The sequence below is a fragment of the Filicampus tigris genome, chromosome 7, assembly GCF_054856515.1.
Source record: "Filicampus tigris isolate MCC_2025a chromosome 7, RoL_Ftig_1.0, whole genome shotgun sequence".
NCBI lineage: Eukaryota > Metazoa > Chordata > Actinopteri > Syngnathiformes > Syngnathidae > Filicampus > Filicampus tigris.
In genome coordinates this window covers 23,469,918-23,496,743 of record NC_141223.1, presented here as the reverse complement: position 1 = coordinate 23,496,743, position 26,826 = coordinate 23,469,918, and the positions used below count along the sequence as shown (strand labels likewise).

At 40.7% G+C, this 26,826-nt stretch overlaps 1 protein-coding gene across 1 annotated transcript; it reads right to left on the bottom strand.

Annotated features, from left to right (window-relative positions):
• Positions 1-355: 355 nt before the first annotated feature.
• rasgrp4 (RAS guanyl releasing protein 4) lies at positions 356-25,456 on the bottom strand. Its single transcript, XM_086036252.1, has 17 exons — positions 25,079-25,456; positions 16,428-16,615; positions 15,039-15,150; positions 13,006-13,068; positions 12,782-12,907; positions 11,625-11,766; positions 10,365-10,538; positions 10,072-10,188; positions 8,484-8,759; positions 8,318-8,398; positions 6,516-6,620; positions 5,142-5,251; positions 4,830-4,980; positions 4,711-4,747; positions 1,937-2,062; positions 1,664-1,851; positions 356-838 (listed from the first exon to the last, which is right to left on the bottom strand). Exons 1-17 carry the CDS (start codon positions 25,093-25,095, stop codon positions 725-727), a joined length of 2,127 nt encoding a protein of 708 aa, XP_085892378.1. The 5' UTR covers positions 25,096-25,456; the 3' UTR covers positions 356-724.
• Between the last annotated feature and the right edge of the window lie 1,370 nt (positions 25,457-26,826).

The window sequence follows — 26,826 nt, the reverse complement described above, 5'->3', positions numbered from 1 at the left end:
GCCACAGTCACATATCGCACCCTAACTGACAGTTTAATAGAGCAGTTTGATGATGAAGTGCCCACGTTAGGGAAAATACAATCCATGTTTTCACTGTCTTTGGGGGGTTTAGTTGTCATGGTAATGAAACCGTACTCGTCATTGGCTTAGCAGCATATGAAGTGTAATCGCTGATTGTGTGTGGTACACACGCCTGGCTTGTGTGCGCGCAGCGTGCGGACGGTTCCCTCTCAGTGATGGTGTCTGTGTGTGCCCTGCGACTGGCTGGTGATCAATTTAGGGCGTAGTCTGCCTTTTGCCCAAAGTCAGCTGGGATGGGCTCCTGGATAAGCAGTGTTGAAAATGACTTCACGTATGAGGTGTGATGTGGGCTGGCTAAACCAAACCAGCTCCTTTTAATTCTTCATATTTTCACACAAAAACATTACAGAAATTACATTAACACACGAGAACTGTTTTTGAACTTTAAATGTGGTAGCTGCCACACTTGATAACACTTTAAAAAAAAAAAAAGTTGAACGGGAATTCTGCTTTAGTGTTCATTTCCCTCCACGGACTCAATCCTGGATCCGGAAATTGCTCACGTGATATTCCCAAGAAATGTAGCACCGGAGACAACGTGACAAGAGGACAATATGCCGACTGTGTCCTTAATTTAAGCGGGAAGTAAAAACACAATGAAGGTGTCTGTTTGTGGTGAGGAAAGTTCATCTTTTCCCCGTGGTCAATCGGGCTCCCGGCTCTTTTCCTTGTATAGGTGAAGCTCCTCCAGCTTCTCCTGCAGGAAGGAGATGGGCATGGAGCACCCGCGACTTCTTGGAGGGGGCAGCGTGTTGGCCTGACACACACACACACAAGGAATCTCATGGTAGAGTGGTATTTCTTTATATTCACTTTTTTATGGTTGATTATATTTTCATACGATACAATACTGTGCTGGTGCTGATTTTATGTTTGTTAAAAACTCAGAACAAAAAATGTTGGTGTTTTTTATGGGGTGGGAGTGGGCGGCTGGAAAGGATTAATGGCAATTAAATTCAATTGAACAGAAAAAAGCGATTTGATGTACAGCGGACCCCGGCTATTTGGGGTGGATAAGATAAGGCTGGCCTGGAGATAGCGAAAATCTGCGAATTATTGATGGCCGTTTAACAAAAAAAGAGTTTTTAAACCCGAATCAGGAATCTTGGGAAAACAATTCTGGTAAACTGCCAATAAGAAAAAAATATTATATAAATATATTAATTAAATAACTGAATAGGTGAACATGAGTGCATTAATCTTAAAACCCGTACAGTCTACAAGACCCCTGTTAAAATCGTCCAAAAGCCTACTAGAACATCTCAATTTTATTTGTGTTTAACCTGGGGTGTTTGTAATGGCGGCAGGTGTGTGCTGACTTTCATATACTGTACACATTTGAACGTGATTGGTTCATTCTGAAACATCTGAAGGTGTGTACACTTGTGCAACCACCTTATCTCAATTGTTTATGTTGAATTACCCTTGCTCAAAGATTTATTTCCGATTGAGTTGAGAGGAAAAGATGTTGATGTGATTTATCTTGGTGTGATTTTTCTCAACACGATCACCTGGCATTTGAACAGGGGTGTGTAGACTTTTGGTATTCATTTTAAGTCAAGATACCAGCTTGGTGCCTCACCTGGCCGGGAGCGCTGTGGTTGTACAGTCTGCGCTCCTTCTTCTCCTGGGGTGTCCACACTCCGGGGTCCGTCTGAGTAGAGCGGTCCCACATACCTGCAGAGTCTGCGCTCTTCCTGAAGGGGGCGCAGCTCTTTTGGTGATCGGAGTCATTGCCGTGGGGGAACACAAAGGCCTCTTCCTCAGAACCTGTCGGGGGGGACATAAGTGTGGGTGGTTGGCGTTGCATGGTGGGAATTGGGATGTAGGAATTTTATGGAGGGGCTCCACCTACTCCACACACTCCCCTTGGCTCGGGAGTCGGGGGTGCATGGACAGGAGCCGCTAGTGCTTTTGTGTTTTTTCAAGCACTCCATCCCCACCAGATCCCGGCAGTGTCGGTGGCAGTTCATCCCGCAGCCTGATAAGAAACACAGCTTTAATTTTTATTATTTATATGAAATTGACCTTCCACTTTAGTTCTGTTATGCTGTTGAAATCATGTCCATAGTAGTTTTGGCAAGTGAGCCCCACCTCTGGCCAGGTATGATTACTGCACTTAGAGGTCAAGGGTTAATAGTAAGCCATGTTTGTGGGGACTCAGTTGAGAGTGGAAGCAAGTCTCTCTGATGGACAAGTTGTTGTTGTTTCTTTATTTCTATAAGTATACGATGACATTCAACACATTATTTTGACATTTTGCATTATTTTCAAGCTGGAAAGATCACATTAGTTGGTATATTGTCCACTCATCAAGCCATCCACCATCCCTAAGCCGCTTCGTGGCGTTCTTGCCTCAACAAACAAATGGTGAGTGAAGGCACTGAAGCCCTGCCGAGACTTATACCTGCTTTTGAAACAAATTATTATTTTAGGGTTTTTTTTTTTAAAGCATCAAGATAACTACATAAAAGCCAATCAAAAGCCTACACTGTGAAACATTCAGGCGTTGAGGGCGTCCGATTCGGTGGCCTCACTATCGCATCTCTGCTTTTTGCTGATGTGATACTCTTGGCTTGTTGAAACCGTGATCTCCAACTCTCACTGGAGCGATGCGCAGCCAAGTGTGAAGCGGTTGGGATGAAAATCAGCACCCCCAAATTTGATCTTCTGTCGGAAAAGGGTGGAGTGCCCTCTCCAGGTTGGGGACGAGATCCTGCCCCAGGTGGAGGAGTTGAAGTATCTTGGGGTCTTGTTCACGAGTGAGGGTAGGATGGAGCGTGAGATCGACAGGTGGATCGGTGCAGCGTCTACTGTGATGCGGATTCTGCATCAGTCTGTTGTGGTGAAGAAGGAGCTGAGCCGAAAGGCAAAGTTCTCAATTTACCGGTCGATCTACGTTCCTAGTCTCACTTATGATCATGAGCTGTGGGTGTTGACCAAAAGAATAAGATCCCGGATACAAGTGGCCATAATGACTTTCCTCGGCGGGGTGTCCGGGCTCTCGCTTAGAGATAGGTTGAGAAGCTCGGTCATCCGGGAGGGACTCAGAGGCTGCTCCTCCACCTTGAGAGGAGCCGGATGAGGTGGCTCGGGTATCTGATTAGCCTCCTGGACACCTCCCTGGTGAGGTGTTCCGGGCATGTCCTATCAGTGGGACGACCCAGGACACACTGGGGTAGGACTGTGCAATTAATCGAAATTCAATTACGATTTTGATTATTACACTCCACGATTACAAAATTGGCATAATCGTAAAAAAAACAATTATTAATACTAATTTTGAGTTGTTTTGAGGCATGCGCACACGAGTTACTTCGCCGTGACGCCCTCTCCAAGCTAGCTAGCTAGCCAGCCAGCCAGCCCGCACCCAGAAAGTCACACTGCACACGCTCCTACTCAACGTTTTAACAGAGTAACAGACCTAAAAATGGCACAAGACCCGCCACAGGAACGACTTGTAAACAAGCATCTCTGCATCCACCGGCAACACAACGAATCTATTCAACCACCGTTTGGTTTACAAGGATGTTATGATACACCAAAGCAAGAAAACACCGAGTTAGATTTGGCGTCGTCCGCAATCGGCACGAGGGATTTATTTTAAATAACATATCTTATACAAATATACACTACTTTTACTAGTACAAAAATAGAAACCATTCTAAACATTATTACTGTGACTTAAGTTAAATTTCTTGTGTAGTCTATGATATGGAGTCAAATTTTTTCTGTGTTCATTTTTGTTTCAAATTGCTTCAAATGCAATTTGCAAATATATTACTGGTCATTATATTGTAATACAGTTTATATATGGCCTACTGTACTTTAGAAGTATTGTATAGATTACGTACTAGTATGTAACAGTCGACATTTAAATTAGTTTGACCCAATCAGCATATTAAATGTATAATTTAACGTAAGCAAATTGCTTTAACTTTGATTACTATGTGTAAATATTACTTTAAAAACAAAACAAAAAAGATACCAGATAAAGGTCTAAATGTATAGATGAATAGCATATCTGTTATTCTGTCAAAATTGGCATTTTACTCCAAACAGTTTACTACTTTGGCAATTTACAAGTGCATAATAGCAAGTTAACTCGTTTGTTTATACAAGGAAACCATACTTTAATTTATACATTTTCACTTACATTTTTTTATTTTTTTAAATAATTAATTTAATAAATGTTGTTGGGTCCAAAACGAACTTCAATTATTATAGCGTTTCAAAGAATTTTGTCTTAATATTTTTTACATGTTTAAACCTGTTCTTGTTTTGTAGCAAAAAATAATGGTTTGAATAATCGTGATTTCAATTATTACCAAAATAATGGTGATTGATATTTTTTTCATAATCGAGCAGCCCTACACTGGGGAGACCATGTGTCCCGGCTGCCCAGGAAACGCCTGAGCATCCCTCCGGGAGAGTTGGAAGACGTGGCTGGGGGCAGGGAAGTCTGGGATTCCCTGATGAAGCTGCTGCCTCCGCGACCCGACCCCGGATAAGCAGTAGATAATGGATGGATGGATGGATTATTTTTGGGGGGCTTCAACAGCCATGTAGTGCACTCCATTTTGCCTCTGTTTCTTTAAAATGCAAAGAAGGGAAGCGATGCCTACTGACCTTTGCAGTGGTAGCCTTGCTTGATGACCCCCCACAGCTGCAACACAATACGTGATTTTTCATTTCAAATTGGTTTTGTGGTTGTTTTTTTTTTTCTGGATTGATGTAAAAAGACTGACAAAGCCGCCGCAGGTGTCGCAAAAGGTGGGCCTCTTGTACGTGGTCTCATGGAAGTTGTGCGGGTTGTTGAAGTTGTAGCCCAGCTTGGCGCACACCGACATCCCGCGCATGAAGTATGATGTCATCTCCTCTCGACTGATTTGCCCCTGCCTGAGGAGGGAGGACATTTTAAAATATTACTTAATGTTGAATATGTCCGTTTTGTGACAACATCTTTATTGTAAGGTGGATACTCTGCCGTAATAATCTAATATTCACATTATATGCGAATAATAATAATAATCTAATATTTACAGTACGTGAAGGGTCACCTGTCGGTTTGCTGCGTGCAGAAGGAGAAGGGGAAGTTTGCGGCAATTTTCTCAAAGTCCTCCAGCGGGATGTAGCCGTCCTGCTTGTGGTCGTAGTTCTTCATGATGGACTGAAGGGGGTGACAAAGAGAAGCGAGTGTTGACCACTTCTCCTTTGCGCTACCAACTATAAGGAAGTGAAAATCGGGCGTGCATGCGTGTGTTAGGCCGTCAGTGGCTTTCACTTAATTTAGGATTAACTCTCACATGAACACTACTGAAACACTCTTACACAAACAACTGAAATGCATGTGAGAATGTTTCAGTCGTGTACGTAGGAGCATTTCAGTAGTGTGTGTTAGTTGTATTTTTTTCATTCACACAAACACACACATTCCCAAAATCCTCTCATACATACTACTTTGACAATACTATATTACAACTGAAATCCTCTCACAACTCCTCTCATAAAATATACTGAACTCACATTGCGGTAGTACACATGAGCTTGTTTCATCAAGTTGTGAAAGCATTTCAGATGTGTCCATACTGGTGTTTCAATAACGTGTGTGAGAGCATTTCTGTTTCAGTTTTTTTTTATCTGAGAAAAGTGAAGTAGTGTGTGTGAAAGTATTTAGGTTACGTGTGTAATGGTGTTTAAGTAGTAATGGGAGAGCATTCGTGTTTCAGTTGTCATGTGAGAGTCTTTTATTAGTGTCAGTGAGAGCAGTACAGTAGTGCATGTCAGGGCATTTCAGAAAGTTGAGTAGTGTGTGTGAGAGAACGTTCAGTAGAGTGTGAAAGCATTACTGCATCAATTGTTGTGTGAGAGTGGGTCAGAAGTGTGACAGCATCTCATAGGAACTACTGATTTTTTTTCACTCAGACCGAAAATCTCACACAACTACGAATGGTTTCTTTACGCCTACGCATGCTAAAGGAATGCCCTCACACAATACTGAAAGACCCACACAAAACTGAATTCTAATTCACACACCTGAAAGGCTCTCACACATACAGCTCAAATCCTACATCACTTCATACTGAAATATTGTCATACAATATACTGAAATCAACGCTCTCGCAAAACTGCTCAAATACAAACACAATTGAAACGTTGCCACATACAACTGAAAATGCTCTCATACTGTAAACACAAATGAATTTCTCCCACATCATATTGAATAGCTCTCATATGATATACTAAAGCTCCGACACTCAATTGAAAGCCTCTTTCACCTGCTGAAACACTCTTACACACAAAGTGAAATCTGCCCGCACAAACTGAAATCCTCCCATTCGGAATGCTCTCATGTATACATTGAAATGCTCTCATATAAACATACTCAAATGACGGTCATCCTGAATGATGTCCCTCAACTGTTTGGTACTCACATCCACCATCTGTTTGACGTGTTTGGATATGGTGTCGGGGTCCAGGCGGGGGGTGACCCCTGACCCCCACTCTGCTACCAATGGCGGTTTCACTGGAGTGACGGGCTGCAGCCGGGAAAGAAAATCAAATGAGTTAGACACAAACAGAGGCAAACACGCACACGCTCACACTCACACAGTGTCACACCCCAACTCAGCACTTTAATGTGGTTGAGTGACAGTTGTGGTGCGCTGTTCATTGTGAAGTGATCACGCCCACACTGCTAACCCAAACATGAGTGTACTTGTTCAAAGTTAGAGTGCCAAAGGTTGTGACATCGCCATATTGATTATACAAACAAACACATTGTGATAACATGATACTGCGATATTACAGATGATTTTTTTCCCCCCAATAAAAGATGTGAGATTTTATAATCATGATGCCATGATATCATCATCGGATAGCCCACAATTATGATATTCATAATTTATTGTTTCTGTTCAATAGTGAAAAATAGCACTCTATCCTATATAACTAATAACAATTGATATGGAAGTAAAGAATTCAACAGTTTGTGCATCATGATTTCATGCAGCAATTCAATGAATTGTGCTGCTCTTTCTGCTGTGCCCGCCTTTGCCACCAGGAGGCAATGGACCTGCGAGACATTAAGCTTCTGTATAGTGAGCACCTATGGAGAAGGGAACGCCTTATGTCCATAAAATCCAAAACATTGGGGCCATCATTGCAGCAGTTGAAGAAGGCATGAATAGTTATATATATATATATTAACTATTTGTATTTATATATCTAGTTGTATCAATTTTCTGGCATCAAGCGACGTAACGTCCTAACGTCCATAAAATCCAAAATATTGGGGCAATCGTTTTAATATTTTGAGAGGTTGCGGTGGACATGAGTAGAGATGTGCACATACATTTTAATGACAATTGGTGGTAATTTTTGGACATGAAGTGAGATTAAGATTATAAATGCACGCCACTTAGGGCTGGGAAAAAATATAGTTTCGCAAAGTATTGCGATACTTTCAATATCTTATGTTATGTTTTGCATGTTCTATAACATACTTTTGGAACATTTGAGGTCCTTAAAGTTGAGCTTTGGCAATGGAGTTTTATTTATTGCACTCCTGTGTATCAGGAACACTTACTTGGAACAGTTTATGCCCTTATCAATCGTGACACTTGAATAAATGTCAAATGGCACTTCAGTTAAATCTCAGGAAACACATGCCTCCGTTTTTTTAAATATGTATTTTTGTAATATTTAAGTATCGCAATACGTATCGAATCCCCATCCAAGTACCGGGATCCGTATCGGATCGGGACAAAAGTGGATGGTCCCAGCCCAACCGTTTACTATTTTTCTCTATAGTGAGTGCCAACTGAGAGGAAAAAGCTTAATGTCCATAAAATCCATTTCCAATATTTCCAGAGGTTGTACATGAATTTTGGTCACGATTGATCACATTTTTTTCGGACATCAAGTTCCTTTAAGCGTTGTTGGGACTGAGCCTTTTAGAAAAAAATGTGTTGATTCTAAAGCCGACTGTTGATGCTAACTGTTAGCAATTTTTTTTTTTTTTTTTTGCATTGTTTCTTAGCTTTAAGATGAGTGGATTTTCCTAAGGCAAAGCTGTGTTGTTTTAAATACACGTGTAATTGTTTTGGTTTTATATTTAGTGTGACAATAAAGTTCACCTGGGAGTGACATTATACAGCTTTTTTTTTTTTTCACTATCTGCCAAACTGCTGCTTGTTGTGAATACCACACTTGTTTGAGCATGAAGGTGACTGACCTGGATTTTGGGGTTCTTGGGTTCCTTGGTGTAGGAGAGTTCATAGATCTGGTCCTCTGTGTAGTAGAGATCTAGAGAGAGCTGAAGCATTAAACACATCACTGGCGATGTCCCGACAGAACTCCTCATTGGGGTCTGGTCCCAGGTCCGGGACTTGGTGTCCTACCGTCAAGAGATGCAGCAGGTCTTTGTTGGCCTCGAACGGCGGCGTGAGTCTATGCAGCTCCAGGAGCTCGTTGACGTTGCTGTGGAGATGCTGCAGCTTGCTCAGGTTGATCTTGTCGCCGTCCACGTAGTCGGGCAGGGCCTCGTTGAGGGAGATCAGGTCCTTGAGATGCACGCCCAGGATGGGCACCTTGAACCCGGAGCACTCAACATATAGACGACGGTAGTTCCTGTAGTTGCTGCGCGACGACAGTAGCTCCGTCATCTCGCTCAGTGCCTGTCGACAAGTGCTCGTTTTAATATCAGAAAAGAATGAAAACTAGTAGTAGTCCACTTTAGTCTGATTTAATCCAGTTTAGTCTAGTTTTGGCTAGTCTAGTCCAGTGTTGCCTCGTCTAGTCTAGTCTCAAACCGTCCTGTTTTGTCTAGTTTACTTTTGTCGATCCTAGTAGGATAGTTTAGTCTCATCTCATCTAGTTTGGGCTAGTCTAGTCCAGTGTTGTCTAATCCAGTTAATATAGTCTCGTAGTCTCTCCTAATTCAGTTTATTCTAGTCTTTAGACTATTATATTTGGTGTAGTTTAGTTTCTTCAAAAGAATTTATTCTAGTCTTGTTTTATCTAGTCTTTTGTAGTTTAGTTTTTTCGAACTTGTTTTATCCTAGGATTGTTAAATCTGTCTTAGTTTATCCATCCATCCATCCATTATCTGAACCACTTATCCTCACAAGGTTCACAGGCGTGCTGGAGCCAATCCCAGCTGTCTTTGGGCAGTAGGCGGGGGACACCCTGAACTGGTTGCCAGCCAATTGCAGGGCACACAAAGAGGAACAACTGTTTACACTCACAGTCACACCTTGGGACAATTTAGAGTGATCAATCAACCTACCGTGCATGTTTTTGGAATGTGGGAGGAAACGGGAGTACCCGGGGAAATCCCGCGCAGGCACGGGGAGAACATGCAAACTCAACACAGGAAGGCCGGAGCCCGGGATTGAACCCTGCTGGCCTATTTTAGTCTCTCCTAATTTAGTTTAGCCCAGTCTTGTTTAGCCTCTAATTCAGTTTAGTCTTACCTTTGGTCTAACACATGGGCGGCGACATGGGTGGGTCTAAGTGGGCACAGGCCCACCCAGATTGACAGACTACCCACCCAGTGAGATTCCTGAAAAAATATACTTTAAATTATTAAATTACTTTTTAATGTGCGTTTTGTTGTGTTTTATTGTATTGAATATTAAAAATGGCATAATTGTGGTTGTCTCAGGAAGATCTGAACTTCATATTATTCAGTTTGTCATTTGGGATAGGTGGATTTTGGGAAGTGAGAGAAATATTCAGGCCCACCCTGATTTTTCCAGGCCCACCCATTAGCCACGTTCTGGCTCCACCCCTGGTCTAACATACCATAGTTAAGTCTAGTCTTGTCTAGTTTCTTCTTTTAACTTTTCAAAAAACTGAGTGTAGTTTAGTTGTAGTTTAGTCAAATTCAGATTGATAGTTTAATCTTAGTCTAGTCTCTTTTGGTCAGTCGTCAAATCTACAGAAAAAGGGCCAAGACTTTATTGTTGCTGTGAGCCATGAAAGTACCTTGGTGACGTCAGGAGGCAGCAGGTTGTACGTGTCTTTGAGGCGGGAGATGGCGCTGTGGCAGAGGCCTCCAGTGACAGCCATCAGCGTGTTGAAGTTCTGCAGAGCTCGGAGTCGCTGCGCATACAAACGGATAATGTTGTAAGATGAGTTTGAAATGACGTTAGAGTGCTTTTGGGATCACAGTTGGTGGCATACTCTACGGTTGATGCTATTACAGTTTGGTTTTTTTTCGCTCGAATAATGCCTGGAAGGAAGAAGCTAATGTGACTGGTTCGGCGCCGCCGGCCCACCTGAGCCACGTGGATGAACTTGGTGAAGACCTGCGCCCTCTGCTGGGCCGTGTGCCTGCTGAGGATCATGAGCTGGACCCACTGGGATACGCCGTTGCACATCATGACGGAGCGCTCCAGCGCCGGGTTGTCCCGCACCGAGCCTCGCACCACGTAGCTGTGGTAGTCCAGGAACTGACCAATCAACAGCGCCCACGTCATCAACGGGAACTCACGTTGCAAGTAAACTGAGATGCAAGGCAACTTTCCGAGATGAATTTTGGGCGCTCCAGCACTTCAGGTTTTCATAATTATAATTATTATAATTACTAATAATAATAATTAATAATAATAATAATAATAATTAATAATAATAATAATAATAATAATTAATTATAATAATAATAATTGCTTTCGTTATTGTTTTAATGATTTGGTGCATTTTTTTTCCTCAATCAAAATTACAACGCATGGTACAATCTGTTTTTTAAAAGTGAAACTTTAAAAATTAAATCTTCTCAAACACCTGATATGCTTTAAAAAAAGGTAAAGACATGTTTTTTTAATTTCGTCAAATAAAGCCATTTATGATCAAAATTTGCTGTTGACCAGTGCAACCGCTGGTGCAAAAGAACTCACCCTTGGAACTTAAGTAGAATTACAGATACTAACTAAAAAAAAGTAGGATTATTGATTCAAGTCCTGTTATTAAGGTTTGCTCTTTACAAAGTCACTTAGTTTTCTGTGGAATCTGTCCTCTGCTGTTAGTTCAAAATTTCACCAAGTGGTGCATTTTTATGTTCTATCTGTAATGCCTTAAGATGACACAAGATGACAAAACCTGGGCTGATAGGAAAGTATAATTGGTGCTAAGAAGGAATATTGACCTCATTAATCTCGACTAAGATCTTTGCATGTCGGGCAAGAGCCAAGTTGGGACGTTAGCCTCCTGTGTGTTTTTGCGGGTGCATTTTTTTTCAAAATCAAATAATTAGCCAAGCCATTAGAGTAAACTCGTAAAATCAGTGTTTTTGGAACATAGTTTGTGACATACATTGGATTTACAAGTTACACTATTATATTTACAATCAAAACAAAAAAAAACCGTTTTTTCCTCTATTTGCGGCAAGTCTCGGTCCCGACTACTGTCGAAGTAAAGAGTATGGACTATAATTTGCTTAAGGACAAGAGTAAATGAATTTTTACTGTCAGTTACAATAAATATCCATTTTGACAACTAATATTAGAAAACCAATTACTCAAGTCGCTCGCCGGTCTCACCGAAACGCTGCAGAAGTTCTTGAACTCCAAGTAGCTGAGGTGCTCGGCCATCTCGTCGGCCTCCATGTGGTCAAAGATGAGCGACACCTTCCTCTTCTTCACGCAGGGTGAGGGAGCCTGTGACACGTTCACGTGGGGGCTTCTGGGAAAAGACGCGTTAAACACCAAATTACAGTATATCTATCAGCACCGGACTGACCGCTTGTCAATCAACAGGACTGATTTTCAGTCAAATTTTCAACAAACATAACATACATATTTTGTAAACATTAAATAGAATTTAGTTTCCAATGACGCTAACGTAGCAGTTTTTGTCAACATCAATGACAAATCAGTTTTTCCACAAAGCTAACGTCGAAGTGCATTTTCACGGACACTAAAGACGAAATCCAGAGGCTTCAGTGAACAAACATACGTTTTGGTTGGCTTAAAAGACATTTTAGAATTTCCAACAAACCTAATGTACTTTGCTTCACATTCATTTTCGTTGACATCAAGGACAATATTGAGAATTCAATAAATCTAAGGTAAAATACGTCTTTCTAAATCTAAGGTAAAACATGTCTTTCTGGAAACAGTGAACATTAAAAGATCTTTAAAGAACATCTAATTTTTTTGCTAACATCTGAAACAACTTAATGTACATTTTTGTAAATATTGAAATGGTAAGTGGACTGCACTTATATAGCTTTATCTACACCATATGGTGAAAACAATTACCGGTAATAGTCTTCAATGAGCCCAACATATGTGCTACAGTAAATATTTTCTTTTTTTTTTTTTTAAATGACAAATATTGTACCTTTGTTTTTCATATTACAGACTAAGCAATGGGATGCACAAAGTGAGTAAGTACGGTACATTTGTGGATAAATGTAGTCATGACCATCATTATTTCACTGTGTATACCTTTTTGTGACAGTTTTGTCCGATTTTTTTACGATACAATATGTGCCTTGGCTCAAAGTTGAAGATACTTTTGTAAAGGTATTATAAGCAAAACTAGTGTCAATTTCACTGTAAACAGTGAATAGCCAACTGCATTGAGAACATGTCAACTCCACACCGAAAGGTGCAAGTCAAGATGTAAATGTTTATTTAAAAACAGGCCCGTGCAGAAGCCGAGTAGTCAAAAAAAAAAAAAAAAAAAATCTCACAGGCAGGATGTGTCGATGATCTGCGCCTCCTCCCCGTCCGAGCGTACCAATGCCCAGAGGTCCCCCATGGTCTGCTCTAGAAGAGGGTCGGCCTCGAACACGACGGGGAATTGGCCGATCCAGGTCCTAGCCACCGGAGCGCAACAGGAGAGCGTGTTTAGTAAGCACAAAACTGGGCGGGAGAGCGAACCGGTTATGTCAGTACTGGAATGGTTCCCGCTCACCTGACCAGGTGACACACTTGACCCCGCCTCAGGCCTCTCTTGTCGGCGGGGCAGTCCTTGTACGTGAGAGTCAGTCAAGGAGAACACATTCCTTTCTGTTGTTTTTTTTTTTGTGTGGAATATTTATCACATTTGATGATTTTGACATCTCACAAAGACAAGTATACAAAATACTGTTTCCAAATGTCAATTGAAAACCTCGTTGGCATCATGTGAAAAATTCAATGCTCCACCTTTGTTAAATCGCGGGTTAACTGTAATGAACCAGTTTTTGGAAAGATGAGTTCAACTCCACTGGCCACGCCCAGGCCAAATTACTGGCATATTTTTTGAGTCAAGAAATTACTTCAATAGTACCTGTCAGACAAAGTGAAGTAAGCTTCAAAATATGAAAAACAACTTTAACTCATCATACCATGAGTTAAAGAAATTCAAGATCAAATGAGAAAAATGCGTCAGGAGGAGGTTACAAAGTTATTTTCAAGCCTTTGGAACTCCAGCAAACCACAGTCAGAGCCATTATCCACAAATTGACACAACTGGGAACAGTAGTTTTCAGTGACCTTTCCCAGGAGTGGTCAACCAATCCAATTTGCTCCAAAAGTACAATGGCAACTCATCCAGAAGAGTATGACCCAGACCAAAATCCCACAAAAGACTGTAGACTTCACTGGCCCCAGATAAGATCAGTGTATATAACTTAACCATAACAAGGGCACTGGGGAAAAATGGAACCCATGCATGGGAGAGTTCCAAGGCTAAAACCAGTGCAAACATACAAGAGCATAAATGATCCCTGAGACTTCTGGAATAATAGTCTGTGGATCGATGAGACAAAGGTTGTACTTTTTGGAAGGGGTGCAACTCTTTAAAATTGTGTAAATTCACAAAGCATTTGATAAAGGGAACATCACAACATAAGCATGGTGGTGGCAGTGTCATGGTCTGGGGCTGCTTAGCTTCTTCAGGACCTGGACAACCTGCTGTGATTAATTGAAGCAATATATTCTGCTGAATACAAGTAAATCCTGCCGGTGATCAGTTTGTGAGCTCAAGCGCTCAAGTTCTCAAGGGTTGTACTGTACAGTAGTACAATGACCTGACACATACCACATACACACCATTTTACCTCTGAAGCAGAAAAAATAGAAAATTTTGGCTGAGTTACTATGACTGTGTTTAAAAAAAAAAAAAAAAAATCCAAATTCTAAATTCCTCACATTAAGCCATGTTATTTTCCACTTCTAAAATAAAATGATCATTTTACAATTACTAGTACTTGGGTTGACTTTGTGAGTTATTAAAATTCTTTTGCTGAACTGAAACATTTAAGTGTGACGAATTTGGAGGGTGGAACAAAATGTACCAAAATTACATGCTTCAAATGAATGGGTTGGAATCAGCAGAGCCAAATAAGTTATCCCGATTACAGTCATCTAATAATCGGGCCTTTGTTGATTTTGATCAGAATTTAAGAATTGCTTTAACATTGATTAAAAAAAAAAAATCATCGTCGTCAAAATTACTCTTAATGATAGTGATTTTCTTTGCATTTTAGACTCAAAATGGTATTAAATCCAATCAACTGTAGGCCTGGAGCAATCAAATGTTGTTAGAATAAATGATTGTAATCATTATCCCACTAATTATTCAAGCCATAAAACATCCTTTTGCATTATTAAACAACAATACTAATAGAAAATATGCATGTGAGGCGAGGTTGTTATTTTTGCCCACTTGCCCACTTTTTGCCCACACGTTCCACTCTGTAGTATCCGTGACTTTGAATGTGTGTGTTTTTAAAAAGCGGGCCTTGCCTGGTGAATGATGTGGGAAGTCAGCAAATGAGAGTGTAAAGTTTGGCTGTTGCAAGCTCAGGCTAGCAGCTGGCTCTTAACTGGCTATTTAATTACATACATTATTCTGTTGAACCTCCATTTTTTTGTGTCAAAATGCATGTGTTTATAAAGCATGTTTAAATGAGTTTCACTGAGATTTCATCAAGCAGCACCACCATGTGACCATCAGGATATAAGGTGAGGAGCTTCTGGGCGAAGGTCTGCGACGAGACTACCCAACTGTGCATCATCAGCGTCATGTGGACCATCTGGGACCCTCGCGGGCTGCACAGCTTCCCCTCCGAATCTGATGTAGAAGCGCAGCACAAAGACTTAGCGCTGATATAATAAGCCTCATCCCACCTTTACCTCCACCAAGGAAATTGCAGAGCTGGGCATTCCGTGACGGATCGGTCCGCCTATCCGCCGTTGACAGATGCCTATTTAATAGGCGATAAATGTTAGACGGTAAACTTTAAAAAATTGTCGGACTAAGCATAGTCGGAAGCTCATTTTTTTCCGTCTATGTACTCGATATTTGAAAAGAAAGACTCACCGTGGCATGGAGTGGTAGTTGTATTGGTAGTTTGTCGTAGTTGGTAGTCGGAAACGCGAACGATCATTTAAAATGATAATTGGAATGGCCTATAGGCGATTACTATTTGGTCTGGCCAGAACAAATTGGAGGATGGACAGACGGCGGAAGGATACCACGGGTGTAGGCGGAAGGCAATTCACAAACCGGAGATTTTTAGTAAAATGCCCAGCTCTGATAAATTGTATGTGAATCAAATTGGCACTTAATCAAATGATCGTAACAGTCTAACCAGAGACATTTTTACATGGTGGACGTGAAAAAAACAAAATCGTGTTTTTGGTTATGAGTTGATCAACATGAAAAAAAGAGTGATTTGACATTTGAACTGGATGTCAGCTGGTTGTTTACCACCGCGATAAAACGTTAAACTGGGGTCGTGAGCTCTAACTTTGGATTATTATGTTGTATTATTTTGAAAAGTGTACTGTGTAAATGGGGAACAGTGTGCTAACAAATAAAGCTAAAGCTAAGTACCACCTGAAAAATAGTTACTACTGTCTTCATCAACATTAATAAGTGTCCATTGAAAATGAGGCTGAGGTTTTATAGCAAAAAAGCATATTTCATATTTTTGCTAGCCACTGTAGCATTATTCGGTTTGTACATTAATGATTTGCATTTAGAAATGATTTACGTGTACTGTACTTAATCGTACTATAATGAATTGTAAAGAATTTAATATCATGCATTTTGAACATTTGGAATGTTGAAAATGCATGGTATTAACATCGACATTAATTATTAAATGATTTAATTCAGTGACTGATTACTATTGCCTTCAGGAGATCACATGCAGGTTTTGTTTCATAAGGATTGTGAGGGTAAAATTCCCCGCGTAAGCAGCCCCAAAAAGTTTGAGAATCCCTGAAGAGAACAACAAGCCCCATTGTATGAGCCTCCCCCTTGCACAGCCAGCCCCCCACTCCCTATGTACCCCACTTCCCTCCTTTACATAACCGGGTTGCGATCAAATGCGTGCGACTGACCGAAGCAGCCAAGGCAGCGTAGTATGAGCTCATCCAGGCTGGCCGCGCTGGCGCTAGGGGCCGACGAGGGGCCCTGCAGGGCTCGGTTGATGTCCTGGGGACTGGGACATGTGTTGCGTCTGTGCGGCACTTTCTGCCGCAGCGACTTCCTGCTCTTCAGCACGCCAGGACTCTCACAGTTGGGCTTCCTGAAAATGAGTAGTCGACAGATGAGTAGAGCACAGTGCGGTCACAACATGGAGCCACGCCAACTGTAATCGAGAGCGCGGGGAGGGGTTGAGGGTGTGTTCTCAAAATTTTGGGGCCAAGGAATTTTTCCAAGCCCCCCCCCCCATGTTATCCTAACACCAGTTAGAGTGTGCCCCTTATTGCCACAAGGATTAAAAAGTTGGACATTTTTAAGGAAAAAAATGTTACAATAGCTAATTAAATGTCATGAGAATTAAGTCATATTTTTTCAATATTTTAAAAATACAATGAAGTTGAAAAATAAAGTCTAAATATGATTTTAAAAGTTAACAAGGGGAGAAGTCATATTTTAACAAGTGTATTCAAATAACTTTAAATAACTAACTTTATTCTCGTAATATTACACCTTTTAATCTGGAACAGATGCCTTTTAATCTTGGAGGGAAAAGGATAAGCTTGGAAAAATACACTTTTGTTACAAAATAAAAACAAAATGACTTTATAAAATAAATTAATAAATATATTTATCGAAGTGGTATATTATTTTCAGAAATGATTTTTCATTTTAAATATATTACAATTGATTACGGCTAATTCTATACGCTCATTTAAGAAAAAAATCCATGTGAGAATTTTTTCCCTTCATTTAAAAAAATAATCATTTCTGAATAGTCTACCTGGTCTGTTTCACAAAGCTGGTTCAAGAAACTCTGAGTCTAATCCTGAAGTCCAAGTTGATCTACTTTGAGATAGGAAACTCTGAGTTTCCGGTGTTCTGCCAAATTGTCCTACCCCATCGAAACTTCCTACGCTAAAATATTACCATGCATGCTTGATGTGAGGGCTCCATGTGCACTGATCGGTTGGTCATTTTCCACCCGAGGGCTACCAATCAGAAAGAAGCGCTGACACAGCGCATCCCTCTGTATAGGCAGTGTGACTGAGAGGCCCTTAGTCACACAAGTGGCTCAAAGGCACAAAGAGCTCTACATCTATGTTCCCAGCAGAATCAAGCGGAGCGCAGTCAGACCACTGAGGTCATTGAAGACACACTAAAACGGGTGACGAGGAACACCGGTCCGTCACATAGACGAATGCCCAGCTCTGCTAATGGAGTGTGTAGCTAGGGCAGAGACAGAGAGCAACTCAAGGTTCATTGAATTAAACGTGGTCCCGACCAGGTTAGGTTCAGAGAGTCTGTTACTGCAGTAACTGTAACTGTAGCCGTGATTGGTCATTGTGAGCAGTTGTGATGTCATTTTCAGGCGACAGAAGACAAAATGGCCGCCCTGCTTAATTTCTATTCCACAAACGCAAAATTAATCAGAATGCCGTGTTTCAACTAGTGGGCCTGCTGGGAATATATTCTTGAAAAAAGTATGTTTGGGTTGACTTCCACTTTAAGTTAGCTCTCATTCTGAAACCATCTGAAGATACCCCTCTTTCTCTGGTTTGAGTTACCTCCCTTTTTGAAACAGAAAAGTCAGAGTTTCCTTCATTTCAGGGTTAGCAGACTCCTGAGTGTTCACTAAACCTGCTTTGTGAAACGGACGCGTGGAAGATGTATGAATGAATGAATCATGTAATTATTTATTCGTTTAAAACTACATATTTTTTGTATATTCAAGAATTGTTTTTGACTTATTTTTTTAGGGTGGGATAGTTTTGTGCACTTTAAGAAAAAAAAAACAGAAAAGAAACGCAATGCAGACATTTTATGTTTTGTCATTTATTTGTTTTTTGTAGTTTGTGAACAGGCTAACTTGTAAAATAAACAAATGCGCTCGAATAAGCAAATAAATTAATAGAGAATATTATGTGCACTATTTAGGAATAAAAGGTTAAGTATATATTATTTTTAAATCCAGGCGTGGCAAAGTGTAGGTGAACTTGTTCCTACTATTCTATTGTTACTTAAGTGTTATTATGATGATCAAAGTTTTACAGTATTTATCTATAAACTTTACTGTACTGTAACCAATTCATAAACCAAAGATAAATAAATCACAAAAAACACTTCAATTTAATTTACAATTCCATTCAGATTCAGTAATTTAATGGTGCATGATGCATCCACCTTAATTATTGAAATATATAGTTATCTGTATTTATTTTGCATCTGATCATTCAATCTTGTGGTATTTCACACCAGCTATAAGCATATGCAATACACCATGTGCCATAGTCGCTACTTATAGTGGACTATAATGTCATCGAATCTGAATTTCAGTAGAATAATATCATACTGAGATTGCGCATGCTTACCTAATAAAATGGCCTGTTTGTGTATTTGTATGGCTCCAGTGTGCCTTGCATAATGTGTAGAAATGTGTGTGTGCGTGCGCATGCGTGTGTGCAACCGTACTGCTGCTAACTAATATTGTGACATTACCAGGAAACTGGGCGAGTTCACAGAAATGACGACAAGTTCCCTGAATGGCCAGACCTACATCCCCTTCTCTTACACTCGCACACACGCACACATGCACACCCCCACACACACGCGCCCTTACACAAGTAGTGAAATATGACATGTCGGTCCAATGATGACTACAATCATATTTCGGCTGCAGGAAAGACAGGGCCACAGCAAAATAACGGCATATTCCGTTCATAAAAGTTATGGCTTTTTTGGCTTTTGGGTGCTGTAAATCTATTAAAATATTTAATCATAGTTAATCGCATCAGATTGATTTTCTTATGCAAATTTATTAAAGTGAAGTCAACCCAAACATATTATTTTTTACTAATATACTCTATGCAAGCCCACTAGTTCAAACAAGGCATTCTGCTAAATATTGTTTTTGTGGAATAAGAGTTAATAGACCTGTTTTTAGCTATCACCGGGGGCGGCCATTTTGTCACGTCTGTTGACTGGAAATAACATCAGAGATGCTCAGGTCTCAGGTAACGATCAATCACAACTCACCTGTTTTCTGAAACTGAGCCATGATTGGTCGTTATTTGAGCCCTCAGGGCATCTGGGATGTCATTTTCAGTCGACAGAAGTAATAAAATGGCTGACCCCTGAGATGGTCAAAAATGGATGGATTTTACAACTTAACTCATATTCCACAAACACAATATTAATCAGAATGCCTTGTTTCAAGTAGGGGGGCTGCATAGAACATATTCTTGAAAAAAAAATGTTTGGGTAGACTTCTTCAATTGAAAATACAAGCATTGGACTCAACTCACTCAAACAACCCCTCAGCCCTTTCAAACACATACACATACGCATACAGTACACTCACACACGCACACACGCGCGCGGCCGCGCACACACACAGTCATTTACTTTAGTGGTGTTCTCCGCTTGGTTTTAGGACTACGAGAGCAGTCTTTTTTACGGATGGCACTTATATTGCGCTCTGGCAAAAGCTTCATCGACTAAAAATGTTATTACTCGCTGCTCGAGTGTCTATTAAAGATATTGTTCATTAAAATTCTGATGTGGGTATATTTTAATGGAAACAATGTCAGGTAAATGAATGACAAACAGTTGGTGGACCGCTGAGATTGTCCCGTGCATCTCTCGTGCTGCGTGTGTGTCTGCAACCCGGAAGTCGACTTTTTTACCCATGGGGAAATTATGTCAACAAGCACCACAAAAGCTCATTATTGTATTGATTTCGACTGTCTGGTATGTACTACTGTAACACATGATTGATTTAGTTGCCAATCAATATTTTCGGTTTTTTTTATAGAAGTTTGGGGTTTGCATATATTATTATTGTATTATTATTATTGTATTTATTGTTTTTATAAAATTCTGCAATAATGTTTTGTGAGGATATATTTATTTATTGATATTGTGCAAAAGTATTTATTCCTTTGTTGGAGTTGGTTTGGTACGGCGCATTTCCTGAGCGAAGAAGAAATGAGAGAGAAGTGAATTAGAGATTAATTTAAATTTCATAACGCACTAAAAAAAGTTAACTCGGTTACTTCCTGTAGCAGCTAACCTCTGCTCACTGTGCAGCCGTTTGGCTGTACTGTCGCAAAGACGGACTTTTACGTAGTTTTACTTCAATAGTTGCTCGACGGCTCATTGGAGAAATCCAAAATAATTTGCACAGTTTGCACAGCCAAATTCAAATACCATATTAGTTGTAGGTCTTTGGTGTATCATTCAACTGTTGTCAAAGAATGCTATTAGAACAGTCTTTTGACTCAAAATATACTTTTATGTTTTTTCCACATTAATTCCAAGATTTTACTCAAGCAAATATTGGTTCCAAGCTTCATAAAAAATAGTAGTTGAAAAATACGATTAATCGCGATCAATTATGGAACATTTTTAGATTAATTAGTTGAAAAATAATACAATAATAATAATTCATTCATTCATTCATTCATTATCCATACCGCTTATCCTCACAAGGGTCGCGGGCGTGCTGGAGCCTATCCCAGCTGTCTTTGGGCAGTAGGCGGGAGACACCCTGAATTGGTTGCCAGCCAATCGCAGGGCACACAGAGACAAACATCCGCACTCACAATCACACCTAGGGGCAATTTAGAGAGTCCGATCAACTTACCATGCATGTTTTTGGAATGTGGGAGGAAACCGGAGTACCCGGAGGAAACCCACGCAGGCACGGGGAGAACATGCAAACTCCACACAGGAAGGCCGGAGCCGGGATCGAACCCACGACCTCTGAACTGTGAGGCGGACGTGCTAACCAGTCGACCACCGTGCCGCAATAATAATAATAATACAGTTTATTAAGAGCACATATTATGAATGGATTTTGTCCATATCTAAAATGGCATTTTTGTCATTAATCTAGTGAGGAAGTCCGACACCCTCCCCCCGCCCACCAGCAGCATTTAACTAATAATAATTGTGGCCCACCTACATCATTTAAGATGCTCATCCATTTTAGAGAGTCACAGTGTCATCAGCAGGTTGCACCAAAGAGACTGGAAGTGTCACAGAAAGGCATAGAAGTGGACATCCTTGGAATTGTTCACGCAAATTTTGCAGTTCAGCTCTTTGTTGCCAAGCAGCAAGTTGGGCAAAAAGTACTGAAACACTCAACGGTTGGACATTGTCCTGAAATTTCACCCCGATAAGAAGCGGTATAGATAATGGATGGATGGATGCCGAATATTTTGTTGTATGTGCAGATTTAGTTATGAGTAGTCTATGTGTGGAAGCATATCAGTGCAAGTGGAATAATAAATATCTATACCATTAAAACAAATTAAAAAAAATGAATAGTAAAACAGATTATATTTGAATTATGTTCTAGTTCTACGCAGTCCTGCCTCGATGCAACAGTCGATCACATTGCAGTGAGTTGCGTCCTTCCTAGAACTCTAGTGGGATTCATAATGTCTCAACTCCTCTCTGAGGTCATTAGTACGACACTGATATTAGTCGTTCTACACAGGATATAAAGAATGCATGACTGAGTACTGTTACTGTTTGTTCTCTGTCGACATGTTGTTGCGCTACCATTTGTTTCCAATCTATTGCTGAAAGGCACTGCAGCACTGAATCTAATTAGCGCTAGCGTCAAGCTACCGCATTGAAAGGATAAGATTGGTTGTTTCACAGATGTTGCTTTTGGTCCAGTGTACTATAAGGATGAACACATATTTTATATGTAAATTCACGAATACACTTCAAAGTGAGCTTCCGTCCGTGAACAAGTCTTTTGACCTTTTCAATTTACTTTGTGACTCAGAGTAAATGTGAACTTGATAGGGCTCATTTGATTTTTCTTGATGATGTTTGTTGGGTATTCCCCCTGGTAGATACAACACCCCCCCCCCTTCCCCCACACGCACACACACATACAAAGAGCAGGTGAGAAACATCTTAAGAATTAACTTGAGTGGCTGTGAATGGAGTTGTGACCGAGGAAGTTGTTCACCTTTTCCTCACCGACGTCTTTCCTCTTTCTTCATCCCCCTGCAGCTATTCAAGTCGGAAAACTGCTTCCCCTTTTCTTTCCCCTTTGGAAACCCCCCTTACTTGTTCCCATCTATATATGTCAGGACTCCTGGCAACAGAGCGACAAGCCCACCAGAACCCCGCAACCCACCCCGATACCCAAAACGCTTCCACACAGGCCGAGGGATATGCAAATTCCTCGCTTTCTGTCCTTAATTGATTAATTGAAGCTGTTTTGAAGGCAGAGATTGTGTGCCCACATCCCCCTCTGCAACCCCCCCCCCCCCCCTTGGCCCCTTTCAGCCGCCCCCCTCCCACAACCCGTATGAAGGGGACACTTCTTAGCCTTTCAACATAACGCTAATGTGCATAAGACCTATGAAGACTGACAATAGGGGACACATTCATTATGTAAGTACCGTACATCTCTTTGCCTCATTGTGTTCTATATTTACATGGCCTAAATGAGTGGGCAATCTTTCTTTACAAATTCAATATATTCACAGTATTTCTCCAGAGCACTTTGACATGAATGTTTGTTTCCACATTGGCTCGATTTATGAGTGAGCACTTAAATGAAAATACGACTCCATGATATTGTTCTTTATAAAAACATACAGCAATGACAAAATTAAAAAGAATTAAAGTAAATAAACACTTTTTGTCCGATTGCATCTTTTGAGTCCTGCAGCTTCTTCTGGTATGTCCGACTTGGCCACATGCGGGCAGTATAAGACAGATAGTTCATTGAGACGTCACGACTCATGTGTCAGCTCATTAGTACGGAAATAATATTAGTCGTTATTTGCAGAGGATAAAGAATATATGACTGAGTACTGTCATAGTGTCTGTCTACCCATTTGTGTTCAATCCGGTGCGCAAATTGTTGCAGCACCACAAAATAAAATGCTTTTTAGCGTTAAGCTATCTGTCTCAAAGCTAAGCTATGTAGTTGTCTAAGAGACAGGCTTTTTTTCTTTTTTCATTTTTTTTTTCTCGGAAGTGTCGTAAAAATACCCAGGAGAAAACGCAGGAGAAAACATGGAGCACCTATATAGTGCTCCATTCATTTTTATAAATTAACTTTTGACGTTTCTTCTTCATTCAAAAGAAAAAAGAAAAAAAGTCATAATAATTTACTTAATTGTTCAAAATGATCTACCAAGAGAACAGAAAAGTCTACCTACAAAAAACATTGATGACTTCAAACTAGTGTGTTCATGCCTACACCTATATAGAATTATGGTATTTCTTATTTTAACATACATTTACTCATACCCAGTAATAAAATAAGCTAAATCAAAACGTCAAATTATATACAAAACTTGCTTGCAATACTTAAAAACTGCACTACTTGGTTCTTTGTGCAATGAGTTTAAACTGAGGTCTCACACATCATTGCGATGAACGTAGCGGCTCTGATAAGAGCTGCGATCACAACCACACCGGCAGCAAAAAAGTCCCAAAGCAGGAAAGAAGGGTTTCCTGCAGCAACAACAAAAGCCTAAATAAATAAATCGGGCGGTAATCGCATTTCCATTGTGATTAACTTCATTAACCAACCGACCAATGGCATGGCACATACTGTATACACAGACAAGCATTTATAATCATACTTACAAATAATATAAGTATGTTCTATATTTATTCATGCCAGGAAAGTTCAGTGGACCCCAGATTGGCTGCATTTTCTTTCAATATTTTTTTGAATCATTTTTAATTGTTTTTTTTTTTTTCAAGGGAAACACATATTGGCAGTTTCTCAGACTCAGAGTTTTGGGTAGAATTTGTAGGTGGGGGTGGGGGTGGTTGTATTACATTTTATTTTTTTCAATCAGGGGCAGATTTGCTATTCGGGGGCCAGCCCGGTCCTTATCGCTTGGCTCCACTGTATAAGGTAGAACAATGACATGCTCTTCCACTAGATGGCAGAAGGCACATTGAACCAGGTGAATGCACCTGTTGCCATTTATACAACAGAATAGCTTTCTGTTCAATCAAGAAGGCTTGGATTTCACACTGAGCAGGTCAATTTCAGAGTGAATTGCGGTGAGATCATCACTATCTCACTATTTGTACTGATCCAGAAATATCAATTTGGTGGTGTGCCGTGAGATTTTATTTTATTTTTTAAAATAAACATGCTAGCTCAGTAAAATCTGGGAAGTTATTAATAGTAGTAATAATAAATATCTATGTTTTTATACAATATTTTGAAATCATAAAGGTGAGATCAGGAGACACGCGCATCTGTTGAATGTTGAACTATGAACTATTTTGATATACAGGTCAGATAAATTAGCTGTGACCGTGTGTGTGTGTGCGTGTGTGTGTGTGTGTGTGTGTGTGAAACCTGTCCTATGATATACTACTCATGCACGACAACACTCAAATGGCTGATGCACACATAAAAACCCCCAAACAAATTAACTTTTTTTTTTTTAAACCACACTGCCATGCACCGTATGAGTCATGACCTCAAAACCTCTGCAGCACACACAAACACACCACTTACACGCCACTTACACAACTTTTAATGCACTATGTGTTTGTGCTCTACCTCTTGGTCTTGTTCATTGCGGCTGCTTTCTCTCCGCGCCCTCCTCCTCCTCCTGCCCGGCATCTGAGCACGGCGTGGCTACAGCTCCATGCTTGACCCCTTCTCCTCCTCTTCTTCTTCCTCCTCCTCTCTGTCCCCTCAGCGTTCACCTTCCAGCCATCCACAAAACTGACCCCCCTCACCCAGAAAGTCAGTCAAGCCCCTCTCCGAGCATGTGCGGCGAGCGCAAATCAGCTGAGCCAGAGGTCATGCACCTGCCATCAAGGAGGCATATGCAGAAAGAAGAGAAGGCCTCGCACAAGTGTGGGCGAACACAGAGAGAGAGAGAGAGAAAAAAAATCACTTGTCGCGTCTACATAAACAAGTCAGCATCTTAAATGGAGGAACTGGCTCTGGCAGATAGGGGAACTTGCATCAGTTTCTGTGTGTGTGTGCAAGGGGGAGGGGTGAGGCCACAGAGAGAGAATGGTGCACACATGCAGCGCTTGTATAGGAAGGAGGAGAGCTGCAGACAGGCCGGCAAAGAGGGAGGGGGTGATGAACAATCATCAGTGTACCCCAGGAAGTAGCATTTGCTGGGACGTTTATTAAGGCACTTCCCATAGGAAATAATACAAATAGAAAAAAATCCACTTCCATGGGCCAGCTGTCGCCGTCAAGCAACTTTTATTTATGGTGCAGGCAATGTTTGAAGTGACTTTTGTCCTTTTTTTCCATATACGACTGAAAAAATGAACTATGAAATAAAAGCATCCATTAGGGATGAACAAGTAAACCAATCCACAACCACAAAAAAACAACAGTTTGTCTGCTATTAGTTTAAACAGACTCTATTTGTTTATGATTGTGATTTAGATGACTAACTTTTATGACCAGTTTATGGAGAAATTTAACAAATTCCAAAGCGTTCACATACACTTTCCTCCTGACACTTTTTTCGAGGTGATTCTTGGTGTAAAAAGTTTCAGAACGACTGGTTTATTTTGTTTTATTGTTGTTTTAATGTGTTTACATTTTCTTACACATCAGGTTTGAATTTTTGGGTTTTTAAATTTGTCTTATAAAAGCTTGAGCAGTACGGGTTTTACCATGCGTTGGAATGTATGTCTATGTCGTCTAAGAGAGTAACCCTTAAGTCATAAATATTATTAAATATATTACTATATTGCATATTGTGTTATTGCTCTTATATTATTATTATAAAATCCTGATGTGCTAGACAAAAAACAATGGCAGATTCAGAATCAGCGCAAAAACTGTTAAGTTCATCAACATTTACTTGCCTCTCTGATTAAAAAAACAACAACAATACAAATGTGTTGATTAGTGTTATGTTGGCCACCCTCAGGCTATAGCTGGCAGACCCCCAGGTTACCAGGGGCCCCAGTTTGAGAATCCCTGCTCTATGATACCCGTGTCAGGTTTCCAATCCCGATTTCTTCTTTCTTCTCCCCCTACTGTCATGTCCGAGGGTGGCAAGCGACCACACAGGGCACATAGTGTTTGCACTTGTGCAGCTGGACAGGGGCGGCTCAATGGCATCCTTGTTTGAACACGCCACCAGGAGGAAGAGGCGACCATACAGGGGATATTAATGCGCCCCAACTGTGCAGAGGTGGCCTCTTTTTTCCACAGGAAGCTGACTGGCTTGGCATCGAGTGTGATGTGGCATCGAGAAGCAGGCAAAGATGCAGAGCAGAGCGAGCGTGGCAGGCGGCCCACAGTCCGTGCATGCAAAGTCCCATGCT

Coding starts and splice junctions, on each gene's coding strand:
- rasgrp4 (XM_086036252.1), bottom strand. Junction 5,252..6,515: donor ACGTCAAACAGATGGTGGAT/GTGAGTACCAAA, acceptor CACCCCCTTCAG/TCCATCATGAAGAACTACGA. Junction 2,063..4,710: donor GCAAGGCTACCACTGCAAAG/GTCAGTAGGCAT, acceptor GTTTCTTATCAG/GCTGCGGGATGAACTGCCAC.